At 41.9% G+C, this 16213-nt stretch overlaps 2 protein-coding genes across 5 annotated transcripts in view; one reads left to right on the top strand and one right to left on the bottom strand.

Moving 5' to 3' along the window:
* LOC121713802 (calcium-binding tyrosine phosphorylation-regulated protein-like) overlaps positions 1–16213 on the top strand; it is a 30073-nt gene that overhangs the window by 10218 nt on the left and 3642 nt on the right. Inside the window, exons 5-6 of the mRNA XM_042098776.1 lie at positions 10263–10270; positions 11627–11636. Coding sequence (XP_041954710.1) covers positions 10263–10270; positions 11627–11628 — 10 coding nt within the window. The 3' untranslated portion in view covers positions 11629–11636. The remainder of the gene's footprint in view (positions 1–10262; positions 10271–11626; positions 11637–16213) is intronic.
* Positions 49–16213, bottom strand: part of LOC121713785 (oxysterol-binding protein-related protein 1-like) — a 30509-nt gene continuing 14344 nt past the window's right edge. The window contains exons 15-28 of one of the 4 annotated variants that reach the window (XM_042098715.1): positions 14437–14605; positions 12798–12990; positions 10302–10380; positions 9657–9791; positions 9173–9270; positions 8587–8769; positions 8356–8463; positions 7722–7811; positions 7353–7479; positions 3628–3744; positions 2842–2965; positions 2613–2703; positions 2128–2148; positions 49–1851 (exon numbers count right to left, since the gene is read on the bottom strand). In XM_042098715.1, coding sequence (XP_041954649.1) covers positions 1749–1851; positions 2128–2148; positions 2613–2703; positions 2842–2965; positions 3628–3744; positions 7353–7479; positions 7722–7811; positions 8356–8463; positions 8587–8769; positions 9173–9270; positions 9657–9791; positions 10302–10380; positions 12798–12990; positions 14437–14605 — 1638 coding nt within the window. In that variant the 3' untranslated portion in view covers positions 49–1748. The remainder of the gene's footprint in view (positions 1852–2127; positions 2149–2612; positions 2704–2841; positions 2966–3627; positions 3745–7352; positions 7480–7721; positions 7812–8355; positions 8464–8586; positions 8770–9172; positions 9271–9656; positions 9792–10301; positions 10381–12797; positions 12991–14436; positions 14606–16213) is intronic. The other 3 variants (XM_042098725.1, XM_042098731.1, XM_042098739.1) reach the window with 3 other exon arrangements.

Raw genomic sequence — 16213 nt, 5'->3', positions numbered from 1 at the left:
AGGGCTTTTCAGAAATTGCTCGTCAAATTCAATGAGAAGACAGAGATATAAAGTTAATATTAAGCCTTTATTTAGCAACAATAGAAATGCTTTTTACTTTGTTTTCATGATATTGACAAAGAATGACATAAGTTAAGAACAAACACGCATCAGGCCACGACGGCCTAATCTAATTTTTATAGTACAATTTTTATGAACACTTTACACAGCAGCTACATGTCAAGAAATAGAGGAGTGCTGTCAGTGCACAGATGAGCCACCAGGGGGAGTCAGCGGAAAGCTGTGTGTGCAGTACATGTTTGCATAGTAAAGGTAGAGCTGAGTCTAGATACAGGCAGAGAAGTCAGTTATTATTACTTTTGGGGGTGTTATGGGAGTCATATTTTAGTTGGCATTTCATCCCAATATCTTATACAGCTGCAGAACTTCATGTGGCAAGTGGATAGCATGTCAAGTTACAGCTTCATGACTTCTTTAGGTACAGTTCATAACAAGTGTTCTCTATTTAATAATATGATGGTGTTGACAAATCTACAGCATTTCCAGATGCTCTAAGCACTTTGGGATCTGCACCAAGCATATTCATTTCTTTATCAATGAGATTTTTAAGGACTTGACTAAAAGCTGACATTACAGATGTGTAAGAGGTTCAAAGTGATACATACTTTAGAATAAATGTAATGATGCACCCACACACGTCTGCACATAAACACATGCAGTCACACACACAACTCTCATCTTAAACTGCACTAAACAAATAAAGTAGTCAACAAATATTAACTGTGTGCCACTGGACAAAAAGTCATTGTAGCTAGGGCAAGACTCTAAGCTTCTCCATTTATAAATTAACTGTGTACATGCAGCGTTAAATAAATTTGAAAAAAAAAAAAAAAAAACATTCTGAGACAGTGCTGACTACAGTCAGCCTATAAAACTAGCACTTGCTAATTAACTCCTTTCAGGAGAATATATGTGAAGATATACAGTCAGAAATACATACATCTATGAAATCTAGTAGCAATGTTATTTTAAAAGTTCAGAGTTTGACAACAGTCTGATGAGCTGCAGTAACAAGTCTGTCACCTTTTGTCAAATGGCATATACAGAGGAGAGAGAGAGTTCAAGTAAAAATGTCTGGTACTGTACAAATAATCCCTGTAGTATGTAGGATGAAGAGAATATTGAGAAGGAAATAGAGAAATAATGGATCACATTCTACTGAAGTCATTTCAAAAATAAGAAAAAAAGTCAAATAAATACAAATAAAAAGCAAGCAAAAACAAACGAGAAACCTATAGCAGTCTGTAGTTTCAGAACAGACCTATTTTAGGAGATAAATGCAAATTTACTTGGTCAATTACTGTTCACAGCAAAATCACACTGAAGGCTCAATGTTTGTGCTTTAAGGAAGACCATTATAGGCTATGGATGGTGTGCATGGTTCTTCACTCTTGCCAACCATAAACCAGCTACGGTCGAACCTTCACAGGTTCCCCTCGCCTGAGTTGATCTGTTCAGCCGGTCAGATATCTCTCTTTCATCCACTCTCATTATTTTCCTGACCAGCCAGCCATTGTACATCCTCACATAATGTCCTTCCCCGAATAAACAGCTATATAACCTCCAAGCCCTTCCCAGGGCAACTTTCCACACATACTGTAGATATAGACAAGAACAAAGACGGCACTGAGTTAGATTTGGGACGTGTGTGAACAGAGTGGACGCCCTTACACCATGGGGGGAGGTAATTAGTAGATGTCTGGGAGCTGAGAGTAGTCCCTGTCCCAGTAGCCGCTGGAGTAGAGCCAGTCCGGTGCTCCATTGTGAGGGTTTGGTCCCTGATGAAACCACCTGGGAACCACATGAAATAAAGAGGGAGAACAAAACAGATACAGACTGTTAATTTGATGGAGATGGAGAAAAGTACATTGTTTGCTATGCATGCTGAAACAGAGCCCACACAAAAGCACACTGTGAAACAAACACAAACAGCAGAACGATTACTTTTCATTAAAAGCTTGCAGTTCATTTGCTGTCCTGAGGGGGGAGCTACAGAATTCTAAATTCACACTATTAGACACTGCAATCAAGTCTAGGTGGAGCTCAAAATGACTGTAGATGTCAAACCTGGGGCCCAGGGCAGGATGACTTCTCAGACCCATCAGAACAGACAGCCAATGCAAGACAGGATGATACAAGACAAGAACTGAGCTGCTGCTGACATGTAATATTACACTAATCCACACATATACCTCAGAAACTCACACTACTGGAACAATTTATTGTTCACTTCAAGTAGATGTGTCTATAGTATGATCATTTGTGATGTACTAATAGATAATTAAAGGATAAAATGAAGTAATAATAACAACAATGTTGTCACGTTCAGCATGATAAACTTGGATTCATGTGAGCATGCCAAAGCCATTTCTTACTTTGACTTTGAATTGTTTGTTGCTTCAAGTCTCTTAGATTAGATTCAACTTTATTGTCATTGTGCAGAGTACAAGCAGACAACAAAAAGCAGTTTCCCACTGCTCGTGTGTGTGATGACGTCAAAAACTCGCCTCAGTCTAAAGCGCCCCACCCAATAACAACACAGCCACACTGACCTGGTTTTCCAGTCGTCGTTGGATTTGGAGCGGGTTTTCCGTGCAGCTCGCTGTTTCTCCTCCAGCCGCTTCTTCTCAGCACTGGCAAGATCTGAACAAGCACCAAGCATCAAGCCCGGATTGAGTTGATCAATCAGGATGTGACTGACACATGCATTTACACGTCATTCATAACACTCCTTATAGAACACATAAATCAGACATTAGACATGCATACGAATATCGCTACCTATGTCTCCGTTCTCCATTGCACGGATGTCTGGTCGGAGGCGGCAGTCTGTACTGGGCAGGACTCCCTCCATTTCCTTCTCCAGCTCATTCAGTTGCATGGCAAACGTTGAGAAAGCGTAGAACTGTGGAAAAGTATGAGTGACTGACAGAACCTCAATCAGCCTCTAGTTGCTAAATCTATTATTTAGCTAATATACAATAATCACAAACACAATGAAAACCAGAACATGTTTGTCACTGACACAAGACACAGAGGATGCTTAGTTGTTGTCAGGGTTCCCACTCTAAGACAAATGTAAAATTCCATGACTTTTCTCTGACTTTCCCTGACAAAAAATCTGAATTTCCATGACCTACTATATAATAAATGGTACAATATACAGTACCGACCAAAGATTTCAGAACAGTCGCGTAGCGTTCAATAATCTTTTACTTTTTTAGAGTGGGAGATTAATAAATGGGCATTGAATAAACAAAGTTGGACTAACCACAACTACAAGCAGTAAAGCTATAGATATACAGATATACACCAATTCTGAGTGGAAATATATTTGTATTAATGTATTTTGGTACATTACATTTTGAACTGCTACAAAATTCCATGATATTCCATGACTTTGCCCCCGAAATTATAAAATTATAAGACTTTCCATATCTGGAATAGACTTTCCAAAATTCCATGATATTCCAAAAATTCCATGACCCGTAGGAACCCTGTGTTGTGGACAGTAAGAGTGGTCTGTGCCTCTCTTGGTCAGTTAGGGGCTCCGTGTGAGCGGATCACCTGGGCTGAGTTCTCTGGGCGGGGGCATATTCTCCAGATGAGCTCGCTGCCGGGGATGACCTGCACCGTCTCTGCGTCGGGGACGGGCATCTCCTCCGGCTCTTCGTCCACAGTGTTCTGGAGGCACAGCAGAGGAGCACCACACCAGGATAATGTGCTCACATAAGTCAAGTCAAGTCATATTTATTTATATAGTACACTTAAACGCAATGTTATTGACCCAAGATGCTCAGAAATAAAATAAACAGTAAATAAAACAAAAATAATGACATAAATGACAAAACATAAAAATAAATAAATAAATGAATAAATAAATAAATAAATAAATAAATAATAATAATAAAACAGATTATGATTGTAGATAAAAATAAACATATGGTTACTGAAACTACTACTACTATAGGCCTAGAGAAAGGTGTACAGTAAAGTTAGATGCCAGTTAATATAATGCAAAAAAGAAATAGAAATAAGATTAAAAAATAGAAAATAAAAAACAAACAAGGGGAGAAATTAATGGACATTATAGGCCAAAGAAAATAGATGGGTTTTTAGATTTGATTTAAAACTACTGATGGTGGGACAGGACTTAATTTCTATAGGGAGATTATTCCAGAGTCTAGGGGCAGCAACAGAAAAAGCTCTATCAGCTTTAGTTTTAGGGTTGCCTTTGGGACTGATAGAAGTTGTGAGGAAGACCTCAGTGGCCTAGAAGGACAGTAGGGACTTAAAAGGTCACAGATATACTGTGGTTTTACTTTAACAAAAAGTAAAACTTTAAAATGAATTCTGTATTTGACAGGTAACCAATGGAGTTGGGCCAGCACAGGACTTATGTGCATATGTTTCTTTGTTCCAGTAAGAAGCCTAGCTCCTGCATTTTGGACTAATTGAAGTCTAGCAAGGGTAGATTGGTTCAGACCTAAATACAGAGTTACAATAGTCCAGTCTAGATGTAACAAAAGCATGCATTACAGTTTCTAAGTCAGTATATGAGAGCCAGGGCTTTAATTTAGCTATTTGTCTTAGTTGAAAAAAGCTTCCCTTAACCACACTACTGACTTGCTTATTGAAATTCAAAGAGGAATCTAGGAAAACACCTAGATTTCTGACCTCACTGTGGCAATTTACAGCCAGTGGCCCAAGTGCATTTCTTATCTTAGGAACAGAGCTGAGTGGAACAAAAATAATTATCTCTGTTTTCTTTTCATTTAATTGTAAGAAATTTGCAGCCATCCAACTCTTTATGTCATTAAGGCAGTTAAACAGGCTTTCCAAGGTGCAGGAACTTTCGGCTGTTAATGGCAGATAGAATTGAGAGTCATCAGCATAGCAGTGATATTGAATGTTATGTTTGTTAAAAATGGAGCCAAGAGGCAGCATATAGAGGGAGAATAGCAGAGGGCCTAAAATGGAACCCTGAGGGACACCACATTTGATAGGAGCAATGGACGAAGAGCAATTACCTAATCTTACAGAGAATGTTCTATCATTCAGATATGATGTGAACCATTTCAACACCACCACTTGCAGACCAACTTCAACCTCCAGACGTTTTAACAGGATGCTATGGTCAAAGGTATCAAAAGCAGCACTAAGGTCAAGAAGTGCTAAGAGGGCACAAGAACCATTATCTACTGAGCAAAGAATATCATTTTGCACCTTAAGAAGAACAGATTTGGTGCTATGAAGTTTTCTAAAACCTGACTGAAATTTATCTAGGATGTTGAAAGCATTCAAATAAGAAGTGACCTGAGAGAGAACAACTCTCACTCACACACACGCACACGCACACGCACACGCACACACACACACACACCAAACTGACTTAATTGCTAGTGCCCCATATCTAATACACTGCAACTAACCAAGATTAAGATTACCGGTAGCTTGTTTTAAGCAAATTTGGTTGCTAGTGCAAATTTGTTTGTCTTGATAAGACGTCTTAAAATTAGTCTCCAATGAAACTCCAATGAAATTAAGTCAAATGATTTTAAGAGAAAGTGCAAGGTAAGTGTCTTTATACTAGAAACAATACCAACTAGATTTTTGATCTTAATATAAGAATTGTTAGACAAGATTTGTAAGATTTGTTAGACAAGCAGTGTTTGCAGTGGATAAGCAGTGTTTGCAGTGGATAAGCAGTGTTTGCAGTGGATAAGCAGTGGTGGATAAGCAGTGTTTGCAGTGGATAAGTAGTGTTTGCAGTTGATAAGCAGTGTTTGCAGTTGATAAGCAGTGTTTGCAGTTGATAAGTAGTGTTTGCAGTTGACAAGTAGTGTTTGCAGTTGATAAGCAGTGTTTGCAGTTGATAAGTAGTGTTTGCAGTGGATAAGCAGTGTTTGCAGTTGTGGATAAGCAGTGTTTGCAGTTGATAAGTAGTGTTTGCAGTTGATAAGCAGTGTTTGCAGTTGATAAGTAGTGTTTGCAGTGGATAAGCAATGTTTGCAGTTGATAAGTAGTGTGTGTAGTGGACAAGTAGTGTTTGCAGTGGATAAGCAGTGTTTGCAGTGGATAAGCAGTGTTTGCAGTAGTGGATAAGCAGTGTTTGCAGTTGATAAGTAGTGTTTGCAGTTGATAAGTAGTGTGTGTAGTGGATAAGTAGTGTTTGCAGTGGATAAGCAGTGTTTGCAGTTGATAAGCAGTGTTTGCAGTTGATAAGCAGTGTTTGCAGTTGATAAGTAGTGTTTGCAGTTGATAAGTAGTGTTTGCAGTTGATAAGTAGTGTGTGTAGTGGACAAGTAGTGTTTGCAGTTGATAAACAGTGGTGGATAAGCAGTGTTTGCAATGGATAAGCAGTGTTTGCAGTGGATAAGCAGTGGTGGATAAGTAGTGTTTGCAGTTGATAAGCAGTGTTTGCAGTTGATAAGTAGTGTTTGCAGTGGATAAGCAGTGTTTGCAGTTGATAAGTAGTGTTTGCAGTGGATAAGCAATGTTTGCAGTTGATAAGTAGTGTGTGTAGTGGACAAGTAGTGTTTGCAGTGGATAAGCATGTTTGGTGCAGTGGATAAGCTTGCTTGTTTTTTTTTTTAAACTGTCCTAAAATTGTGAGCATTGTTCTAAAAACTTACTGTTTACCATGTTGTTAGTCGCTTTGGTTAAAAAGCGTCAGCCAAATGTAATGTAATGTAATGTAATGTAATGTAATAAGCAGTGTTTGCAGTGGATAAGCAGTGTTTGCAGTAGTGGATAAGCAGTGTTTGCAGTGGATAAGCAGTGTTTGCAGTTGATAAGCAGTGTTTGCAGTTGATAAGTAGTGTTTGCAGTGGATAAGCAGTGTTTGCAGTTGATAAGTAGTGTGTGTAGTGGACAAGTCGTGTTTGCAGTTGATAAACAGTGGTGGATAAGCAGTGTTTGCAATGGATAAGCAGTGTTTGCTGTGAATAAGCAGTGTTTGCAGTGGATAAGCAGTGGTGGATAAGCAGTGTTTGCAGTGGATAAGCAGTGTTTGCAGTGGATAAGCGGGGCGGTGGTAGTGTAGTGGTTAAGGAGCTGGGCTAGCGTGCAGTAGCCTGAAAGTTGTCGGTTCAATTCCTGGCTTCCACCGTTGTGCCCTTGAGCAAGGCACTTAACCCCAAGTTGCTCCAGGGACAATGTGATCCCTTGTAATATAGCTGACATATGTAAGTCACTTTGGTCAAGAAGTGTCTGCTAAATGTAATGTAAATGTAAAAAATGGATAAGCAGTGATTGCAGTGGTGGATAAGCAGTGTTTGCAGTGCTGTTACCTGTTTGCTGCTCTTCTTGTCCTCTACATTCTTCTTGTCGGCTTTCTTGTGGGCATCAAAAGTGGCCGGGTCCACTGTGTACAGACACTCGGTCCACTTGCCATAGATGGCACAGATCTTTTTCTTGCTGTAAGAGGGTTATAGACAGAGAAGAAATACATTGTGTACAGTTTGTGTTATTTTCTTAATATGATTATCCTTAATTTATACAATTGTTGTCATATTTCTCTTGCTTTCCTATATTCTATATGTTTCTGCTAAAAGTAGGAAGTGCAGAATTCTTCAGAATCACTGAATTGAATTCAAGTATTTAGAATGTTAAGGACTTACAATTAAATTGGGATTATAGCCATCTTGTTAACAAGTTACCTTTTGTCATATATGTAGCCTTCAACTTTGTGGAGTTCTTTTCCAAAAATACCACAGGGTTTAAAGCTCAGACAGCATTTCTCTCCAGTTCTGTTAAAAGATAAAACACATCTATTAGCCTTTTCCATATTCCCATGAAGCAACCTTTTTGTCTATACAAGCTAAACATGACTAAATAAATAAGCACTAAAGTGTTAACTCTCAAACTAGTCATAGCCAAACATTTTTTGTTTTGCAAACTTTGATGCTCCAGCATTTTTAGATTCAAATTTTTTTCACGTTTTTATGTGTACTGAAGCATTTCAGCTGCACGTGTTTCTTTGGGAGTAGCCTTTGCTGACACAAGAAAAAACATGATAATTTAAGCACTTTTTCCATCCAGTTATAGCAATCAGTCTGCTCTTCTAATTCAGTCAGAATGGTAGAGTGACTTCAGCTGACTTGCGCTCGTTCACACTTTCCCTCGCGCTGATGATGTGCTTTGAAAGCAAAACACAACATTTTATGTCCCTGCCAAAACTGCATTGACAGTATTGCTGTTTCTCATTTCTTGATGTTTGGCTTCCACACATATAGTAGGGCAACACACATAGACACTACTATAAAATGGGGAAGATCAGTGTAATGGCCTTACTTGTGATTTATGACCTCCACATTGCCATACTGCTCAATCCACAGTTGACCCACAATGATGTTGTGGACGCAGCATGTGGGGTTGGTCCAGGTGTAGGACTCTTTGTGTCTACGGAAGACACATTCACACTCGTGTTTAAAGAACACCTCAGAAAACACAAATCAACAGTAAACAGGCACAAACACATATAGTAGTTCTAACGGGCGAGAACGTCCCAGAGGAGGAACTCACTTGGGGAGCTCCAGCGTGATGCTGCCTTTGGGCTCGGCCTCGACGCTCTTGCCCCAGAACTTGAGCTTGGGGTAGATGGTGCCATGGAAAACAAAGTCATTCTCCAGCCCCTCGGCGTGGAAGGCACTGACCGGAGGGTGGTGGCTCACTTGCTCCGACATCCACCTGAAGCCCAGGTCCTCTCTGGGCCGAGACAGGAGAGGGTCATTGAGGGTCAAAAGGTGAAGATTGCTAGTTTGTCAAAAATGCAAGGTGCAGAACAGAGTAGTGCAGCTAGAGAGGCTTCAGGATGTGTTGAGGCCAATCTTAGTCAATTTACAATAATGATCAGTGAGTGTTGACAATGATGTGAATGAGTCAACAATGCTCATGTCACAGTGGTGGTGTTTTAAATATCATATTACCATATCATTTCTAAAAGATCATGGTGCGACACCAGAATAATAGATCATGGAATTCCTAGGGAGTACACACACATGAGTACAATAGTGCATGTGCATTTGCTGTTGGTCCTGTTGGATAAGCACGTCTGCCTCATGAATGTAAATGTAACTAGCGATTTGTAACTTGTCAGTGTGAGTCTCACCTGATCAGCTCATAGGTCTCTCCCAGAAGAGGGTTGAAGGGCTTTCCGGTCCTCTCCCACTGGGATGCCACCGCCGAGACAGCGAACGCCGCCACACACTGCCACACAAACACACACCCGCGTCAGCACCACCACCATGCTTGCATAATTCTCACCCATCACAATGAATATGCCGCTGAATATTTCATGAGCTCTCCGCTCCCTCACGGGCCTGTCCCATTCTCTGTCACATTAATGTTCTCCCATGCAAAGTGTGGGCTCAAGCCAACCCAGCTGGGACAAGCACACAGACAACATGTCTGTCCGTCTGCATTTTCTTACCAATTGGGCTTTTAACCTGCCGTAAGCCAGCTGTCACAAACAAGCGTGGCTCAGTGGGACTTGTCTCACTGGCAGACTTGTGAAGAGATTCTCACACCGGTAAATTCCTACCGCTGGTTGACTAATACCCTCTGTGCTGAGAAATGGCAGCTCTGTTACTGACCGTCATCCTCTCGATGGAGTCGGTGGACGTGTTGGCCTGGTGGATGAGGTACGTGTGCTCCATGTACTCCGTCAGCCGCTGCAGGAAGCTCAGGGGCTCATTGAGGGCCACTGGCATGGCGATTTTAGAGAGCTCCTAAGAAAGAGTGGGACAAATAGAACAAGAGTGGAACACTCCTTCAGTATTGTATACAGAAATGTCTGTGTCCTATACATTATATATACATACAGGAATGGTATGTGACACAGAACCATTTCTACATGTTTGAACATGTCTGTCTGTATATGAATATTTAAGGTTTAATAAAATATTACACAGGCCTACAGGTTGTACTATGCCATGTGGGGCACTAAAGCACTGTTGTGTATCTTACTCTAGGAACCTAGACAGGCCCATACAAATAAAAATGAAGAGCTAAAAACAACCACCACTGAATGGAACTAGGAAAGCAGACTTTAAAGAGAGGAAATTAGTCGTCAAGCTGTTATGAATGGTCTCTCTGCTAGTGCCTTGTCTGGGCCTGATGAAAATGTACAATTAAATATGATGCGTCTGCTTAAGCGAGTCTGATTAATGCTGTATAAAAGAGGCCTTTGGCGCTAACAGAGTCGTGTGTGTGTATTATTTATAGTGATGTGAGCTCACCATCCCAATGCACTTCTTCAGGATACTCCAGATGCTGACGTCATTCCTGGAGAACATGGGAGTGGGCAGACATGTCCTGCTGGAGGAGGAGAGAGCCACAAGCAAACTATGAATGCGCTGTGTGTATAAGGAAAAGGCAGTGTTGTAAGACACTTTAGTCTGGCCCTCAGGCACCACAAGCTGTGCATATTTATATACCACGTGCCCATGCTCGTCTCAACACCACTTACACAACTTGCCAATGGCTCATGGGAGTTTTAGCAAATGAAAAACATCTACAGGGCAATTCCATGGAAAATTACATTTTTTGTAACATCCATAACGCCAATAAAATGTTATGGTATGGTATGATCTGAATGATTACATGAAATTTGAGCATTTGCTATTTTTGGCTGAAGAATGTACATGATAAAAAATGCACAAAAAATGTATGTTATCATTCACATCATGTCAAGGCATTTCACTGGCGTTATGGATGTGACAAAACGTCCATTTTTCGTGGAATTGCCCTACATACACATTTAGCTGAACATGACTTATAAACCATCAGTCTGACCTGCCTGCAAGGGAGAAGAGAGGAGCTGATTTCAAATGTGTCTCAATGGAAATGTACAATATTTAGGGATAACGTAATCACTTACAATTATGAAACATCCAAGGTATCTTTGGAGACAGGTGTACAAAATTACAAATTATCTTTTCTCAATTAAACTTACAACTCTACATCTTAATCACCTTCTTTTAAAGGATTGCATGTACTTACTTAACACATTTTAATTGCTGCAATTTAATAACACAGATCAGAGGTGGAGTTCAAATGAGGAAACTAGGCGAATGTTTGCAACGGGTTTCTGTTTGCCTTGAGCTTTTGGCGAATGTTAGCCAACACTCACAAACAGTCTGCGGAGGTAATTCTCTTTGAACACACCTCAGTTTTAGGACATTCTGTTGACTTTTTGTGTCCTCAGTTAATTGTTTTTCAACACCATCGAGGTCAGAGTAGGGCATATATGCCATAATGTCTCCATATGCCAGAACTCAACAAACTCATGACTGTTGATAGAAGTTCACCACTTTCTGTGTGCTGCTGGGAGTGCACATTAAAGAACTCACTGGTCCACATTCACAGTATCTTTTCACCTGCTGTTGAGTTAAAAACACTAACACTCTTTATGGAGGCCTGATCTCTGGAAAGAGACATGCGACACTACAGCTAATGAGCAGTCTGTCTGTGTTTGACCTGCTCTCATGTGACCGGCCGTGGAGTTCGCATGGATCTGTGAATGAGTCGGTGTCAAGTGGGGAGGGAGGAGCGAGAGAGAGAGAGAGAAAGAGAGAGAGATAGAGAGAGCATAAGAGAGAGAGATAGAGAGAGAGCATAAGACAGAGAGAGAGAGAAAGAGAGAGAGAGCATAAGACAGAGAGAGATATAGAGATAGCATAAGACAGAGAGCAAGATAAAGAGAGAGAGATAAAGAGATAGCATAAGACAAAGATAGAGAGAGAGAGAGAAATGGAACTGGGGTAACTGGGGTAACCTCAAAATCTCATAAGTCATTAAATGGTGAAAATGATTGGAGTGGTGAAAATGAAAGGCAGCCAAGTGTCCCTAATGAAACAAGAACCCAAACAAATCAACAAACAAAAACTAAACAAAGACTTGTTTACTTACAAACTGACTCTCGAATAAGAAGTGCATTGCACCAAGGAGGAAGTCAACAGCGGAGAATGATTTCTCAAAGCACAACAAAGCCATATCATCTATTCATCTATCAGCATGGGATATCACGGCACCGAACGACAGGGTTTACAGTTGTACAGAGCCAGCCTTTTCATCAATCTTTCACAAACTCTTCAACCACTTCTCTCTTCCTTCCTCCCTCCCTCTCTCTCTCTCTCTCTCTCTCTTTCTCCCTCATGAGTACCTCTCTCTTCTCTGCCTCTTTCTTTCTCTCTCTGTGTCTTGCCAAGTCTCCATCCACCCTGCCTGATGCTAAACAAGCACTCTAAATAATTCACTGGTTGCTCGCTGGATTAATACAGAATGAGGGATGCTACTGGTCTCCACGCAGCCAGCACAGGAGGTGCGTCATCACCAACACAAACACAAGCCTGCTCTGTTCTGCTCTACTGGGAAGCATTCCTCTGGGGTTCTCACACACACACACACACACACCTGGAAAAAAAATAAGAGATGCAAAAGAGAGCTGGAAAGGTGGTGTCAGATTACTAGTGGGTCAGGGTTTGAATCACTAAGATGGCACACACTTGCATGAATCAAATCTGTCAACTCTACTCTTTTTGTCTTGGATGTGCAGCGAAGGAATGGCATATCCAAGTCAACTCATCAACGTTGGTGATAACTGCATATCTGTATTCACATTTTATTTCAGTTTCATATTTGATCAAATCGATCTCATTCTGGCTAACAGCAGTGAGAACGTATCTGGTCACACAAACACCTTGTTATGATGTAATAGTAGGCAGTAGGCTCACCTGTGCCTCTTGACTCCATTGCAGTGCCCCTTCTCGTCGCCATGGTTACCCCCGTTTGACATCCTGCCGTGACCCTTGGGGTGGCCGGTGGCAGCCGCGGTGCTGTGCTGGACGGACTTGCGCTCGACCTCCTCGTCGAAGGACTGTCCGGCCACCGACAAGAAACCGCTCAGAGATCGCTCGGACTCGCTGTCTGCAGGGTGGTGGGGGCAGGGCGGGGAGGCACAGAGGGGCACATACAGGTTCACAAACAGCCGAACCAAGCCAAGCCCAACGAGAGAGAGAGCGAGCGCTCACCTTGACACCGTAAGCCGCCACCAGCTCCCCGCTACCTGCAAGCGCAGTCTCCCACGGCACCCAGCCAAGCAGCCAAAATTACACCCCTCCCTCTCGCCCTCCCCACAGTCAATGAAACCTCACCTGGGAGGATAGTGTTCCAATCAGATGCCAGCCTGCTATGTCACTTCCTCCGACAGGCCCCTACTGAGCCACTGTGTTGTCCCTCATAAGTGATGAGGGGATAGGGAATTGTTCTTGTTGTTTTTGTCTGTGGCGATCATGGTGCAGATTATTGGGCGTGTGTAAGGAGAGCTGCTCCCAGATCAGCTGCTGAGGGCCCAGCGGTAACCAGAGTCTGCTTTCCTCTGATAGGCCTGGGGGTTGCCTGGGATTGAGCTGATGCCAACAACAAGTTGGACCTGTGGGGCCAAACTGCCTGATGGCTTTATCTGATGTGGGAGAAACTCCAAAGCTACAGTGGCTGGATGGACATCTGGTCTTAGATATATGTTAGATAAGAAAAGCAGGTCTAGTTGCAATAGATTCTAATTACAGTTAAGATGTTCTTTGATTTAACAAATATTATGAGTCTTGGGTCATTAAATGAACTTATGCAACAAAGCAAAATAATGTAAAACACTAAAGATACTAAAACCACATAACATTTTAGGAGTTGGAAATATCCAAGAATATCTTTCCATTTGAAGAGCTGACACCAATGAAATCAATGACTAACAGTAACAACTGTAACAATGACTAACAGTCCCACAGACTGTGAACTGGGTGCTGCTGATCCCCTCTTGTGTGCAAATACTGAGCTGTTCCATGCTAAGGAGACATAATGATTTATTGAATGGAAGCTTAGCCAAGTAGCACTAGGACCTAAACATGCAAAGGGAGGGAATCCTTTTTTGTGCATGGGTGTCTGTTTATCTGGTATCCAATGGATTGTTTAATATGACCTGAATAGGTACTAGTGAATAATCTGAAATTTACACACTAAACACACTACAAACTAAATGCATCGCCTACACATGCATCAATCTTACTGACCCCTTACTAGTCAGTGATTTTATAGGATATGATTGCATTTGCCGATGACTTTCAGAATTGAAAATTTCAGAAATAAACCAGACGTAGTAACCAAAGGGAAGAAAGACAGGACATCACTCAAAATAAAGAGAATACAGGAGACAGAAAGCAGGATCAAGATCAGAGAGTAAAGAGTTTTAATGAAGCAGATCACAGTTTGAGAGGCCAAAAAAGAAGAATCATTGATCATTGAGTTGAGTGACGTGAGCAAAGGTGGTTTTCATGGTTGGAGAGGGTCACCCTTTCATGGTCACCTGAAGTCACTCACCAGAGACTGCATCGTAGAAGTCATCCTCAGTGAGCGTGCTCAGTGTCGGGGACTTCCTGCCCCTCCTCAGGGACTGCTCGAGCTCGTGGTGCTCAGTGGCCAAGTTCTTCAGCGCCTCCGACAGGATCTTGTTCTTCTCAACTTCCTGCTCCAACTTCAGACTCCACGCCTAGAAGAAAGTGCGCACACACACACACACACACACACACACACACACACACACACACACACACACACAGATGAGAAACAGCACAGCACACCACAGCAGATAACACACATGAGACCAGAATTACATATCCTGGTAAAAGCAGAGGCAGGAACTCAGCAAACATAGCTGCCATTCTTGACAAGGATAACTACATACAGTTTATCAATTCTAATGATGGCTCTGTTCTGATGAGAACAAACATTCCCATGCTCATGATGCCTTAAACACCAAGGTCATCTCCATTACATGATGATTAACTTTTAATAAGTCCTCTGTATTGGCATCTTGAGAAGACTCTCTGGAGGCTCTGTGCTGCATACTGATGTGTGAGGAGCTGAGAGGATGAATGGATATGGGATTATAATGATATCAGTTGACTGATGGAGGGTCAACTTTATGGACCGTCTCATTGGCCAGCACAGGCAGACCGCTGTCAATGGCAGGGAGAGCAACGGGCCTTTGTCTTTGATCCCCATGGGCATCTGGTTACCTCCAGGGGGAATGGAACATCTAGTCTAAGAGTGCACAGCGGCCCGGGATCACATAACGCTCAGAGCGGATACCTGAGCTCCGGTGCAGGCCACACACACACACAACACACACACACACACACAACACACACACAACACACACAACACACACACACAACACACACACACACACAACACAGCGGTCTGCAACCGCACAGACTTCAGACTACCTCAAACAAGGCCGCAACGGCCACAAAAACAATAGGCTGTGACATTTACACACGGCCTACTGACTCTTCAAGCTGATAGAATGTAATTTACACATTGTCAGTGAACACAAAACTGCCAGCTCCAATTCAATATCACTAATGCAAAAGACTGACTACACTGCCTGCTACAGTATACTATGAGGGGAGAGTTCCTGAGGGCTAACTGAAAGCCTGAGGTTTTTATGATCTGCTGAGAGTGGCACAGAGTGACAGACCGAGCCAGATAACACACACAGCTACGCAGCGACAGAAGTATTTTAGAAAACATTTGGACAGCCATTCAGTCCAGTTCAATAACAAAGAAAGCAGACTGATAAGCTATTGTGGTGGACTTCTCCACAGAGCTCAAGACACAGTCACCTTGGCAGGATGCTTCTGGCAACGGGAGCTATAAATCTGCCTGCACATCTGATAGGAGAGGAGCCTCAATAAACCTTACAAGATAAAAAAAGACCACTGGAGTCATTAATTTTCTTGGTCAGTCTGAAGCACTCTTATCAAATACACACACATTCACACATCTCTCTCCCGAGAGAGAGAGAGAGAGAGAGAGAGAGAGAGAGAGAGAGAGAGAGAGAGAGAGAGAGAGAGAGAGAGAGAGAGAGAGAGAGAGAGAGAGAGAGAGAGAAAGAAAGAGAGGGAGAGAGAAAGAAAGAAAGAGAGGGAGAGAGAAAGAAAAAGAGAGGGAGAGAGAGAAAGAAAGAGTCAGAGAGAATAGGAGTCTTTAAATCACATCGAAACAGTTCTGTAACCAATTCCAAAATGAAAGTATTGCACAACAATGTAGTGAATTCTTTCCCAGTCGTAAAAGGCTGATACATCTAATTCTA

This window comes from Alosa sapidissima, chromosome 1, assembly GCF_018492685.1.
Source record: "Alosa sapidissima isolate fAloSap1 chromosome 1, fAloSap1.pri, whole genome shotgun sequence".
Classification (NCBI taxonomy): Eukaryota; Metazoa; Chordata; class Actinopteri; order Clupeiformes; family Clupeidae; genus Alosa; species Alosa sapidissima.
This window is presented reverse-complemented; position numbering and strand designations above follow the sequence as displayed.